We start from the raw sequence: 15,189 nt of genomic DNA, 5'->3' as shown, positions 1-15,189 counted from the left end.
GAGCAACCATGGGAGAAGAGCCTTGGTGAGAGAAGTAAAGAAGAACCCTAGGATCACTGTGGCTGAGCTCCAGAGATGCAGTAGGGAGATGGGAGAAAGTGCCAAAAAGTCAACTATCATGGCAGTCCTCCACCAGTCGGGCCTTTATGGAAGAGTGGCCCGACGGAAGCCTCTGCTCGGTGCTAGACATAAGAAAGCCCGCATAGAGTTTGCTATAAAACACATGAAGGGCTCCCAGGCTATGAAAAAATAAGATTCTCTGGTCTGATGAGATGAAGACAGACCTTTTTGGTAAAAATTCTAAATGGTGTGTGTGGAGAAAACCAGGCACTGCTCATCACCTGCCCAATGCAATCCCAACAATGAAACATGGTGGTGGTAGCATCATGCTATGGGGGTGTGTGGGGGGGGGTTCAGCAGCAGGGACAGGATGACTGGTTGCCATTGAATGAAACATGAATATGGCTAAGTACAGAGATATTCTGGATGAAAACCTCTTCCAGAGTGCTCTGGATCTCAGACTTGGCCGAAGGCTCAGTTTTCAACAAGACAATGACCCTAAGTACACAGCTAAAATAACAAAAGAGTGGCTTCAGAACAACTCTATGACCATTCTTGACTGGCCCAGCCAGAGCGCTGACCTAAACCCAATTAAGCAACTCTGGCGAGACATGAAAATGGCTGTCCACCAACGTTCACTGTGCAACCTGACAGAACTGGAGAGAATCTGCAAGGACGAATGCCAGAGGATCCCCAAATACAGGTGTGAAAAACTTGTTGCATCATTCCCAAGAAGACACATGGCTGTACTAGCTCAAAAGGGTGCTTCTACTCAATACTCAGCAAAGGGTCTGAAAATTTATGAATATGTGATATTTCAGTTTTCTTCTTTAATAAATTTGCAACATTTTCTACATTTTTGTTTTTTTCAGTCAATATGGGGTGCAGTGTACATTAATGAGAACAAGAATGAACTTCTTTTAATTTACCAAATGACTGCAATGAAACAAAGGGTGAAACATTTAAAGGCATCTGAATACTTTTTGTACCCACTGTATATAGGGTACAGGTAAGTGTACAGGTAATACATTGCTCACCAGTGAGATTATTTACAGGAGCTCTGAAGATAACATACATTGTGTAGTTTAAGAGTTCTGGTAATACAGGGATCACATAATAAAATACACAGGAGATCGGTAGATAGCATATATTGTATAGTTTAATTGTGTAGGTAATACAGTGAAAACAAGTGACATTATACACAGGAGCTCTGTATATAGTGTCAGTTTACAGGTAATGCAATCACCAGTGACATTATACACAGGAACTCTGTATACAGTGTCAGTAAACAGGTAGTACAATCATCACCAATGACATTATCCACAGGAGCTCTGTAAATAGTGTCAGTGTACAGGTAATACAGTGGTCACTGATACCATTATGCACAGGAGCTCTGTATATAGTATCAGTGTACAGGTAATACAGTGATCACCATTACCACTATACACCGAGAGCTCTGTATATAGCATCAGTGTGCAGGTAATACAGTGATCACCAGTACCATTATACACAGAAGCTCTCTATATAGTGTCAATGTAAAGGAGATACAATGATCACCAATAACAATATACACAAGAGCTCTGTATATAGTGTCAGTGTACAGGTAATAGAATGATCATCAGAACATTATACAATGGAGCTCTGTATATAGTGTCAGTGTACAGGTAATACAGTGATCACCAGTGACATTATACACAGGAACTCTGTATATAGTGCCAGTGTACAGGTAATACAGTGATCACCAGCGACATTATACAATGGAGCTCTGTATATAGTGTCAGTGTACAGATAATACAGTGATCACCATTGACATTATACACAGGATCTTTGTATATAGTGTCAGTGTACAGGTAATACAGTGATCATTAGAACATTATACACAGGAGCTCTGTATATAGTGTCAATGTACAGGTAATACAGTGATCACCAGTGACATTATGCACAGGAGCTCTCTATATAGTGTCAGTGTACAGGTAATACAGTGATCACAATTGACATTATACACAGGAGCTTTGTATATAGTGTCATTGTACAGGTGATACAGTAATCACCAGTGAAATTATGCACAGGAGCTCTCTATATAGTGTCATTGTACAGGTAATACAGTGATCACCAGTGAAATTATGCACAGGAGCTCTCTATATAGTGTATATTGTACAGGTAATACAGTGATCACTAGTGACATTATACACAGGATATCTGTAGATAAAATAGTATTGTATAATTTTAAAGGTGATACAGTGATCACCAGTGACATTATACACTGGAGCTCTGTAGTTAGCGTATATAGTGTATTCCATACAGGCAAATCCAGTGATCACCAGTGATGTCTCAAATGAAAATAATTTAGTTTCCTCTTTATCCGGCACAAACTGCTATGATTTCATCCTGCCATGAGTTATTTCTGCAGAATGTAACACACAGAAATCTGTGGCTGATCGCGTCTAGTGCACCATCCCCATTTTATTTTTTGTGCTGGATAAAGAATAAAAGAGAAGTATTGTAGTGTCAACTCCCCGCCTCTCCGTTGTCCGGCACAGTAATAGCACCTCCCTTTTATTCCCCACACATTAACTGTATCTCAAAAAATAAAACATAATACAGTAGATAGTGATGTCCACCTTTCTGACCCTCTGACGGCAGAAATTTCCCCATCTATAGCTTCCATACAGAACTAATGCTTATAATCCATTCTGTAGGCCCTGTACAATATTAAAATTCCTCTTTGTGCCCCCATAAAAAAGCTTTGTCTTTGTGCTCAAATAGAACAGTAAAGACACACTTTCCCAGTAGCACCCATACCCTATTAACATGCGCCCTTTATTCCATTTTACGGTTGTAATGTCCCATAATTTGGCCCAATACATTATCATTACATTAACAAGAGAGACGTAAATATTTATGGACACCATATAAGACACTATTAGTGTGTGGGGCCACAATGTGGGGCATTATAAATGTATAGGGCCAGAATGGGAGACATTAATAATGTATCACTTTATCCTCGTATGCATTACCAATATTCCCTCTGTGACCCCATCCACCAATAATGTCCCACTGTGGCCCCATGAACTAATAATTTCTCCAATTCTGACCCTCATCCACTAATAATGACAATGTTACCAATATGCTGAAAATGTCTCCAATAGTGGACCTCTTTAAAAATTAAATAAAAAAAAGGCAATGCAATGCAGTGATGTCACCGTGATGGTCTGATGTCACCCGCAGTGGCTGGTCTCTGATAGGCTGGTGGAATGTGTTTGCATTATGTGGCAGGGAGCCAGTTGCTCTCTGCATGGTACTACTTTTCAACTGGATGTACGTCCAAGGAAACACATTCAGTTGGAAATAGCGCTAGCACTGATGAGCCCCCAGCACTTCCCGTGACCAGTCATGGTTGCATCCCTGCCACAATGATATTAACGCAAAGGGCTTTATTGAACATATCGAAGGACAAGTGTCCTACTGTGATTATGAATATTTCTGTTTGAAGTGCAAGTAATGTTGTTTCTTTTACTTTGCTTGTGGTATCATGCACTATAATTACTATAATTCCATTGTATTGCACAACAAAAATTCCCTCATAGCAATTTTTCATCATGACTGAAGGGTTTTCCTTTTCACATCTGAGCCAAATTTTAAGTTAGAATTACCTTTGACAGGAGTATATTATTTTTTCTACAAAGTTATTTCTTTAATGGTTTAGTGCATGTTGTAAGAAACAGCTTAAAACTTACTTATGCAACATTCACACGTGAGGCTATCCTCGACTATTGACTGTGTGCACTGTGCATACGCAGAAAGATGCCAATCTTGGGGGTCGGGTTATACATTGATCAGGAATATAGAGAATTACATGGCAGCAGGTTTACTTGTACGCTAGTGATAATCTCCAGCTGATAAATTAGTGATATTATAAAAAAAAAGCAAGCAGCCCATAAAGTGACTATTTGTTGGAATCAGGGTTTCTGTCTCTACATCAAGCTGTTCTCAGGTAAGGTGGCATAAACCTGGTGACAGATGCCCTTTAATAATCACCCTTTCACTTCTGGTGCCACCTGCCATATCTCTCCCTATTGATAGCACTAAATGTTCTTCCACAATAGCCCCTTTCTCTTACCTTATGTGGAATGAGCTGTGCCCTTTGACCTCGATCCCTATAGTGTAAAAGCATTAAATGGCACTCATTGGCGGGCCCCCGTCTTTTATACTGACTGCGATAGTCCCACTACATTTGGCTGGTTATGTGATCACTGAGGTTATTATGGAGACTCCCGCCTGGCCGCACCTAAGGTCATTAGTCCACTCTGTGACTCTTTGACAGTGTGTGAGATGACACTTTTTTGACCCAACCATGCCAATCAAATTTCAAACTGTTCTAATTTGCTAAGACATGCGGATTCTAGGAAATTCGACTCAAATTTGGTTTGCCACAGATCAATCAGGTCATCTGTAGTCTATACCCTTCTGACGTGGCCAATATCTACTGCTCTGGCAAAAAGTTAGACCACCACATCAAAACCCTGTCATGGCCAGCCCAATCTCCAGACCGGAACCCCATTGAAAACCTCTGGAATGTAATCAAGAGGATGATGGATAGTCACAAGCCATCAAACAAAGAAGAACTGCTTACATTTTTGCGCCAGGAGCAGTGTGAAAGACTGGTGGAAAGCATGCCAAGACGCATGAAAGCTGTGATTAAAAATCATGGTTATTCCACAAAGTATTGATATCTGAACTCTTCCCGAGTTAAAGCATTAGTTTTGTTGTTTCTAAATGATCATGAACTTGTTTTCTTTGCATTATTTGAGGTCTGAAAGCACTGTTTATTTTTTTTTTTATTTTGACCGTTTTTCTTTGTCAGAAAAAAAACTAAATTTATTGCTTGGAAATTCGGAGACATGTTGTCAGAAGTTTATAGAATAAAAGAACAATTTACATTTTACTCAAAAATATACCTAAAAAGAGAAAAATCAGACAAACTGAACATTTTGCAGTGGTCTCCTAATTTTTGCCAGACCTGTTTTTCTTGCAAAATCTGACATTCAGGCAACTGACAGTTTTATGCCCTTATAGCAAATGTTGTATATTTTCAAAATTGCCAAAATTGGTGGAGCCTTGCTTCTCCAGCATTTTCTGGGAGACTTCTTACGAACCCCCAGAGAGATTTGCCAGCTCTCTTGGGATTTGAGAAGCTTGACAGATGTTCTAGAAGAGTTGCCTAGTGGTTGAGGAATACCATTTCTGTGACACTAGCAGATTAGGCTACTCTACTCTGTTCACACAATCTGTAATCACGCACATATTTTTGACCAGAGAATTATTTTTTTTTTCTGCTTTAGTTAAGGAGTTTACAAGAAATCATAAATTTCATTTCAAAGTTATAGATAGAGGTCACTAAACGACTGCGTAATATTTTAGTCAATGTTTTGATTTTCCATGCCTATGCCCATGTTAATTTTTGTAAATTGGCTTTCACTAAAATTAGATTTTCAGAAAATTCCCAAACACTTAACTCCACAAGTGCAGGTTTCTCTCTGGTGGAGGAACATACAGGAGCATAATAAATAACCAAAAGTGTCCAACCACAAAGTCCATCAGAAGCAAGGACATTCAAAGAGTGAAACACTTATGATTTTAAAGTGTTTGCCTCTTGTTTTTTTCTCCTACCAACTAACGATAGGCCCACAAAAACTGCTACCCTGTCAGTTATACCTATGAATGGAGGGAAAACGTTCATAGCAACACACTTGAGATCGTCAAAAAGAAAATACACTTGAATTATATAGTGTTTGGCGAATGGTGAATCTTCAAGGAAACAAATTTATAATAAAGGTTCTTGCAAAAAACAAGCTGCCAAGTATCAAACGAGTGGGCTCTTCAGTAAGAATTGCTTTAAAAAACTCTGAGAATTAGTCCCCTGGTCCAGATGTGTTCTTTAATTTGGCTTTTGGCTTGGAATATCGCTAGATGAGTTGCACGAGACAACTAGCCTTAAAAAAAGATGTGATTTTCCAATTGTCATGATCTGTACTTTTTCCCTGTCCTGTATTTGAATAATATGCCATTTGATGTATGTAACTGTTCTCTGGTTTCTATTAGCTGTAATTTATGTATTCTCTTGTGCTGGGAGTTCACCTGTAACAATGTCTCCTTCCCCCAATACTTGCAGCCCTAAGCTCTAATGTAATTAAGCTTTGTCAACATCGCTAGTGGAGGAATAGCCATTCTTCCTCACAGCAGGTGGCTAGTCAAATGTACATATTACATAGACTGCCTGGAGCCCACCAGTCTAGAATCTTCTGGTGGACCCAACCATTGAATTGAAGGTGTAACCCCTACCCCTTCATGGGCGGATCCCAGTAGCTCAGACAATCCATTCTTATTTTGAGATCAGATGTGAGTTGATCCTTGAAGGAGAAGGAGTGGGGATTCTTAGCTGAGGCAAGACCCCATGTCCATCTGGGACTGCGGAAGCGAACGGGGCGAGACTTGAGCTGAGGACATATCTCGTCGTTTGTGAGATTGTTTTGGGATTTATTGGACTCGTGTGGACTATTGCTTTGTTACCTGGCACAAGGATTATCGGGAGGTGCCCCCGAACCTGTTCCATTGGACTAATTGTGGACTCGTTAGATCTACCTGCATGTGTTATTTCAGCGTTCTTGATAATAAATCTGTTGAATCATCCCTCGGCCTGTTGTCCCTTCTTGCTCTGCCGTACACCCCGTCACAAACTGGTGGCAAGCAGTGGGACCAGAGCAGAAGGAATGGAGGACAACGGCCCATCAACATCGAGAACCAGCACCACAGAGTACAAGAACTGGAGTTTGGGGAGCCAACAATCAAAGGCCCGGGAAGTAGGAGTCCGTTTTAAAGGACTCTCCAAGGAGCAGCTTATTGAGGCTTTGGAAGGAGTTCGCCTGCAAGATGACGCTGAGGAAGGATCCTCACAGCAAATGGAGGAAAGACTGCAGCCGGAGGTAAATGCCCAAAGGAGTCAGTGGGTTGTGTGGTACGAGGAGGAGTTGGCATTGCTGGGAGAAGAGGCCACCATGGACGATAAGAGGGAGGCCATTCACAGAGCTCAGGAGAGGGAGGCCATTCACAGAGCTCAGGAGAGGGAGGCCATTCACAGAGCCGAGGACAGAGCTCAGGAGATGGCATTGCTGGAGAGGCAGATCGCTTTGGAAGCAGCTAGAAGCTCCAGACAGACTCTAACCCCAGCACCCACCATGAGGGAACTCCCCAGAGTGTCCCGCAAAGACTTCAAGCCTTTTAATGAGGCTGCAGGCGACATTGAGGGCTTCTTCCAGGACTTTGAGCATCAGTGTCGATTAATGGAAGTCCCGGAAAGGGACCGAGTCCGACATCTGGTGGGGCTCTTAGAGGGTGGAGCTGCCGCAGCCTATAGAGCTATGGACCCTCAGGGGAACTGTGAGTATGCGGAGATTAAACGGACTATTCTAGAACATTATGCTGTTACCCCAGACACTTACAGGACTCAGTTCCGTACTTTAGCCTGTGATGAGGAAGTGTCTTTCAAGATGTATGCCCACAGACTCAAACAAATATGTCATCGCTGGCTGGAGGCAGATGAGGCCTTAACTTGGGAGACCTTCCTCCAGGTTATCCTAAAAGAGCAGTTTTACTTCAAGTGCCCTGCTGAGATCCGGGAATGGGTGCGTGAGAGGAGACCAGCCACTGTGGAGGAAGCTGCAGCTCTAGCTGATGAGGCTCTCACCATCAAGCCTCAGTGGAGGGTTCTGTTGGAGGATGGAGAGAGGCCTACCAGCTCCACAACACCGGTGGCCCCCTGTTCTTCTGTCCCCATTGTTCCCCGTTCCTCTAAGCCACCACCTCATGCTGATACCCGTGTAAATGTGCCTCCAGTTGCTTCTACTGCGTTTTCTGGAATACGACGAGGAGAGGAAGTAGCAGAGCGCAAGTGTTATGGTTGTGGGCATCTGGGGCATCTGCAGGCCTCATGCCCAGCCAGCTCATGGAGAAGTCGTCCTCAAACCCCTACAGCACCTTCAGGTGGGAGCCGGCCTCCAGGTTCCCTTACCCCTCGCCCAAGAGGACGCCTTGGATGGAGTGAGACCCAGCAGAGATGCTATCGATGTGGACAGCCGGGGCATCTGCAAGCCTCCTGCCCAGCTGTTCAAATGAGGATTAATCCTGTACCCAGTCGTATTATTAATTATGTACACCCAAGTGCCATGGAGGACGAAGTGTCACCACTACGTGAGGACTGGCCTAGTGCCTCACCCACCCATGTTGCACAACCAGGAGTTTATGGTGTGCGACCCGCAGCTATGACGACTTCTGCTCATCGAGGTAAGCACTTGCAGGAGGTCGTGCTGGATGGACAGAGACTTATTGGATTTTGTAACTCAGGGGCTTTCCTCACACTGGCTGATCCCCGAGTGGTTCGGCCTGAGGCAATCCATCGAGGACCTGGGATTGTCATTGAACTGGCTGGTGGACAATGGAGGACTATTCCCACAGTCACTGTGGATCTGAACTTTGGTTTTGGGGTCAGGCGATGTGTGGTTGGGGTGATGGGTGGTCTGCCTGCAGATGTTCTCCTGGGCAATGATGTGGGAGAGCTACGATGCCAATTTGTAGCTGCATGAAGCCACATGTAAGTTACGCTCTGCCTGTGTGTACTTAACCAGCGACCTGTAGAGGTCCCTTGTACGTACACAAATTGGGAGGGGAAGGGATTGTCATGATCTGTACTTTTTCCCTGTCCTGTATTTGAATAATATGCCATTTGATGTATGTAACTGTTCTCTGGTTTCTATTAGCTGTAATTTATGTATTCTCTTGTGCTGGGAGTTCACCTGTAACAATGTCTCCTTCCCCCAATACTTGCAGCCCTAAGCTCTAATGTAATTAAGCTTTGTCAACATCACTAGTGGAGGAACAGCCATTCTTCCTCACAGCAGGTGGCTAGTCAAATGTACATATTACATAGACTGCCTGGAGCCCACCAGTCTAGAATCTTCTGGTGGACCCAACCATTGAATAGAAGGTGTAACCCCTACCCCTTCATGGGCGGATCCCAGGAGCTCAGACAATCCATTCTTATTTTGAGATCAGATGTGAGTTGATCCTTGAAGGAGAAGGAGTGGGGATTCTTAGCTGAGGCAAGACCCCATGTCCATCTGGGACTGCGGAAGCGAACGGGGCGAGACTTGAGCTGAGGACATATCTCGTCGTTTGTGAGATTGTTTTGGGATCTATTGGACTCGTGTGGACTATTGCTTTGTTGCCTGGCACAAGGATTATCGGGAGGTGCCCCCGAACCTGTTCCATTGGACTAATTGTGGACTCGTTAGATCTACCTTCATGTGTTATTTCAGCGTTCTTAATAATAAATCTGTTGAATCATCCCTCAGCCTGTTGTCCCTTCTTGCTCTGCCGTACACCCCGTCACACCAATATTCTTTTGGCATAGGTTAATTGTATAATTGCTGATGTTTGGCCACCATGTGACAGTGACCCGTTATGAAACCTGTGAAGGATTTTGCTAGCATGTCAGGATAAAGTAGTGATTTTCATTCATTAGAAACTTTACGCAAGGACTCGGTAGTATCATTCTCCTCTAGGGGGGAGTGATGCTACGTTTGGTGGCAATAAAGGAGATCTCTTTGTCAGGTAACACGAACACACAACACATTTCACACTCCAGTCCACCAGGGGGAGCTATGCTCCTATTTATTAGGGCACTCTTCACAATTAGGTAAAACTGGTGGTCTGGATAGGAAGTTAGGCAAATGCTGGCAGAGCTCCGCTCAGGTAGTTGGTCCCTGACAGGGGTGGGATCCTGTCAGAGGCCTAGACAGAAGGACACGGAGCTGCGCCTGCCCCACATGCGGCAGCTTCCAGAAAGAGACATGAACAGAGAACTGAATTGTAGAGAGTGAGAGGAAGTCATAGCAAAAGGAGAGGAAACCAGAAGGAGTTCTGCCCTACAAAGGCTGCCTCCTTCTGAGGCGCAGGATCCCGGTAGCTGGAACACCGAGGGAGCAACAGTCCTTTATGCCTTGCTCCAGAGACCGGCAGGACAGCTAATTTCACGTTATCTGCCCGCCCTGCACAGGAGGTAAAGTGGCACCCACGAGAGGCTGGGGCATGATAGAGTCCCTGTAAACAGCCTCATGCCACCACTCATACGGGTTTGTCCTATCCATCTGTGGGACAGAGAGAGACACAACATCTAGAGCATCTACAATCGCTGTGAGGACCTTATGAGAGGCTCAGCAGTAAGGTACTACAACACCCAGGCGCTAGAGGAAGGCTACTGATTTCTACCTGGATAAGGGGACTCTGCATGTGCCTTCGGACCGGCCGGTCTCAGACAGCCCTGTTAGCAGTGGTCTGGATTGAGGATCCCAAAGCCTTCAGTAAAAGGTAAAGAGACTGCAACCTTGTGTCCTCGTTCTTCACTGCGCCTCACACCATCTACCATCTACACTCTGGGAAGCCCTGGGGACATACTTCACCTGTGGGAAGGTATACCATCTAGCTACCATCACATCACCCCAGTGGACCCCTAAGCAGCGTCGGTCACCCTGACCGAATACCACAGGTGATGTCACGAACATTTCCCCTTTAAAGACCTTTTTCTTTTACACGGACGTCCCAAGGCCACGGACCGGGTCAGCCACCGTGACATTCCCCCCTTGAGAACCGCAGGACCCGGTACCGAGTACCCCTAGCCCTTGGGGGCGATCCAACTGCAACAACATACAGTAACTAAGACTATGAAACATGAAATAACCTTTACGTTCTCTTATTCTCTACACACGGGTGTGATCTGAACACATTTGTTAAAGGGAATCTGCAAGAAAGTTTTTGCTACCTCATACCTGATGTAGACAAAGAGACCTTGATTACAGCAATTAATAATTTAGTTTATTTGGTGCAGCAGATGTGCCATAGAGTGTTTAGATGAAGCAGAGCTGAGAAAGCTAACCGCGCTCACACCAGGTGTCCGACTAGTAAGCATGTGCCAGCTAGCCACCGCAATGCTCATGTCTTAGGCTACGTTCACATTTGCGTTGTGAGCTGCTACGTCGGTGACGCAATGCACAACGCAAACAAGAACGCATGCAAAACGCATAGTTTTGCGACGCATCCGTGCTTTTTTTTGCCGGATTTTGGACACAAAAAAAATGCATCTTGCTGCGTCCTCTGCGCCCTAACGTTTGCGGCAAAAAAGACGCATGCATCGCAAAACGCATGCAAACGCATGTCCATGCGCCCCCATGTTAAATATAGGGGCACATGGCGCATGCGTGGCCACGGCTGCGCCCGACGCAGCCCGGCAGAACGCAAATGTGAACGTAGCCTTAGTGATAAAATCTTTAGTGTAAGTAAACAACAGCACACAGCGTTATAAGTGACGCATCATTGAATTCAGTGTTTTAAATCCAACTTCATGCTGCCCTCAGACTATACAGAACAAATATGCTGTGTGATTCCCTTTAAATTCCTCCACATATTATTCAACAAGTTACTGAACTCCTTCCATCACAAATTTATGGTTGACTCTTGGCATCCAGGTAAGTTCCCAGACTAATAAGCCACAGTTTACTGATCATACCGACTCCCAGAACTACTAAACTGCAGTCACTGCTGAGCATTTCTACTTTACACACTTTTAGGTAATTGGGGATGCACTGGTAGAGGAGGTAATCTGTATATTTAGTACAAATATGGGTTTTCTTTGTCTCACAAAATGGCACCATAGGGCATGTTAAGGTAGTAAAGGGAACTGGCACTGCACTGTAGGGCAGCCACTATCTATCGTAATTGATAAAAAGTAGACAACCCCTAAATGTAATAAATCTATAAAATATAAATGTCTACAATTGCAGGGCAACATTTGTCATTTAGTGCTCCATTTTTATGTGAAGGCAACCTGTCAACAGGAGCTGGCCCTCCAAAATCCCACCAATCTGTTATTCTTTTCGATTCCATCAAATAAGATTTAGTGAAAAAATAACTTTAAACACGGGGTTCAACTGTCAGTAAGAAGTCAGAAGGCTGTAGATACTCGCTGGTCAACCTCCTGACTTATGTCCCACAGATCAGGTACATCATGACAAGCCACCTCCATGCATGCACCCCTTCTTCTCTGGACGTGGCTTAGGGTGGCTTATTATTACACGCCCAGACTGTCAGATATCAACCATCCAAGGAAACGGACCAGGACAGTTTGGCTGTTTAGGAGAGCACTTCCACCCCACTGACTTCTCACTGTTGTTTAATGCAGTGCTCCAAAACATTTTACTTCATTATGGCAAATCCGTCAGAAGATAGATGGTTGTCGCTGAAAACCTGTCCCTGTCCTAGATGACAAAGTGGTGGTGGTTGAAGGACAACATCCTGCCGACAAGTTCCCTTAAACACCAGAAGCAAGAAGTGGATACAAAAACGATTGTAGCTAGGATCTACATTTGTTTCTGCTCCCTTCAGCAGGTGCCGATAATTGGGACCAATATCAGTTCGATATTGTCAAGAAAATAGGTCACTTACAGATACTAGATGGTCTTCAAAAAGCCCACCAAGCCCTCGAGAACAAGAGAAGCTGTTTCTACTTATTCTCTGCTTTGGATATACTAAGTTATCCTCCTCCGCCTGGTCTGTCCCCATAAGCCCTAATAGATGACATGGGAGGGGTGTTATCGAAAGCAAACAACACCTTCACCTGTTTCCTTTGTACACTGTGGTATCTCAGTAAGATTGCCCTCTGCCCCAAATCCACAGATAACCTATATCATGCATAGTTTCAAGATCTGCACTTGAATATTGACACCCTGCTATATCTTTACATTTAGAAGTGACGTCACAACGCAATGGAGTCACAGTGCCCTTACTAATGCAGCAATTTATAAGTCAACCATCAGTCAAGCTATTAAACTTTAGATTCGAATGAATAAATAGTGAAATAAATAACAGTTAAAAAAAAACTACAACACTAATTTCTAGTTCAGTTCTAGTTTTCTTCTATCCAACGATGGAGAAAAATAGAGAACATGGTTGGCAACCTTCACCACAATTACTACAGCTGTCCCTGGGATTGTGATGCAGATTTTTCAGATTCTTGCCCAGCTTTCCCAGTTGTACCAGTAGGCAGAGAATGTATCTGTGCATAATTAAACAGATTTCATAGTTAGGAGTCTGAGAAAGCTGGATGCCGAGCTCCGACAGGTCTGTAATGTGAGCCACTAGTGGTTGCCACGTCTAGTAATTAACCAGAGAGGGAAGAAACTGGTAAAGCTGCGCATTTTAATGTTGGATAGCTATAGTTTTTGTTATTTTGGGGGGGAGGGTTAACTACTGGTTATATATGTAACAATAATTACAGAGCTGAGTATCAAGGCATTCTTCTTGAATACCACCGAGAACACTGTGACACCTGTCACACATCACAGATCTCCATGAACAATGCTCCAGCACCTTAAAATAAGCCATAATATCCATAATAATACAGTCCTTCTATTCCCATGGTTATACAGTCCTTCTGATCGCATAGTGGACCTACTATGCTGTAGAAATATAGCATTACAATATAACACTGTAGCATAATATGACACAATTATTCAATGTACAGACGCAGCTGAGCTAGCTTTGCAATTTAGTTCAATCCATCTATTGATTGCCTGCGGTCCACAAGTGATCAATAGATCATGATTTGATATCATGAAATCCAATGGAGTTATCCTAATTATGACATATACCCCATACAGCTCTGCATCATTAGCATATTTGATGCAAATAGGGGCATAAATAATGACTTACTAATTAACCATATATAACCTGCATACTTGGCAAATAAGGCTCGTTAAATGATGTAGAAGTTCATGTACGATAATTATTTGTACAGATTTAGAAGAACTGGGTTTGTGAAGTGTTGAAAGTCTGATCTTTCATATGGCAAAAAGTAAGGTGCAATTAAATCTGCAGAAATCTTAACCAAAAAGCGATTATTTTGATAGAAAGAGTTAAAGACAGGATTTAGACTTGCTCGTCATCAGTAAGAAGCATGCAGTAAATAAGCGCAAAATCACATACATGACCATTTTCTCCTCGCAGTACGGATGCCTTGGTTTAATTTCCAGCTTTTGCACATCGGAAAATCTGATTTTTGGACCCTTTCGGGAACATTTACATTTCGAACCTAGAGAAAAAGAAAAAGAGAACATAAACACAGGGGATCAAAAAAAAAAGTTGTACTTTGTAACGTTTCCGTAAATTGTGTCAAACAAGTAATTGTGTGATGGGATACAAAGTGACGGGAGACCAAAGATACGATAATAGGTAAAAGAGGTGAAGCAGGCAGAATAAATAAATGGTGTCAGGCAGACGGTAATCTGATGGAGACGTCCGCTTTAAAAAGAAATGAGAAGAATCTAAAATTATCCGATAGTCGATCATACCTGTAAAAATATACGTAAAGGTCAAATAAAGGTATTTAATATAGAGGTGCAGTGAAAAATGAGCAGTTCCATTGACAGGATCAGCACTTCTTCATGTGTAGGGTTGATCACTAAGGATCCCAGATCTCACCTTCCACGTGTAGTGCGCACACAGCTATGAGGAGGAGAAGGAGAGCTGCTACAAAGGGTTTCATGTCCCTATTGCTCGGCTGTTCTTGCTGTGCTGCTGCTCTGGCTCAGGGTGCCCTCCTCTGTATTCTCTGGTGGCTTGCTCCGAGCCTCAGTCCTGCCTTTCCAGAATCCACCTCCAATGTGAGGCTGCCTTCCTTGTCTGTCCTCTTTTAAAACAGATCCTACAGCCCAGGGTGCAAAGTCATTAACATGCATAGCAACCAAACTACTCACTGCAATTTCCTCACTGTGCGGAGGGTGGAGATTTCTTACTCTGCCCTAGTCTGGAAAGATTTTGTAACCAATCTATCAGTTATTTTCTTTAATTTCTTCTTTTAGTAAATATATTTGGATTACAATAGTAAGAATTGTAGATAAAGTGTAGCAAGCAACTAATACAAAAAACATCCAAAATCAAACAAAACTTTGACTTTAATTTTCAATTTTACAAATTATCAAAAAATATATATATAAAGTGAATAAACCTACTTGATTGCCCTTG

General features: G+C 43.2%; 1 protein-coding gene across 1 annotated transcript in view; it reads right to left on the bottom strand.

The window, feature by feature from the left end:
• CXCL14 (C-X-C motif chemokine ligand 14) overlaps window positions 1-14,846 on the bottom strand; it is a 66,760-nt gene extending 51,914 nt beyond the window's left edge. The window contains exons 1-2 of the mRNA XM_069763802.1: window positions 14,647-14,846; window positions 14,152-14,257 (exon numbers count right to left, since the gene is read on the bottom strand). Of these exons, the coding sequence (XP_069619903.1) occupies window positions 14,152-14,257; window positions 14,647-14,710 (170 nt within the window). The 5' untranslated portion in view covers window positions 14,711-14,846. The remainder of the gene's footprint in view (window positions 1-14,151; window positions 14,258-14,646) is intronic.
• Between the last annotated feature and the right edge of the window lie 343 nt (window positions 14,847-15,189).

This window comes from Ranitomeya imitator, chromosome 4 (assembly GCF_032444005.1).
Source record: "Ranitomeya imitator isolate aRanImi1 chromosome 4, aRanImi1.pri, whole genome shotgun sequence".
NCBI classification, from domain to species: domain Eukaryota; kingdom Metazoa; phylum Chordata; class Amphibia; order Anura; family Dendrobatidae; genus Ranitomeya; species Ranitomeya imitator.
This window is presented reverse-complemented; position numbering and strand designations above follow the sequence as displayed.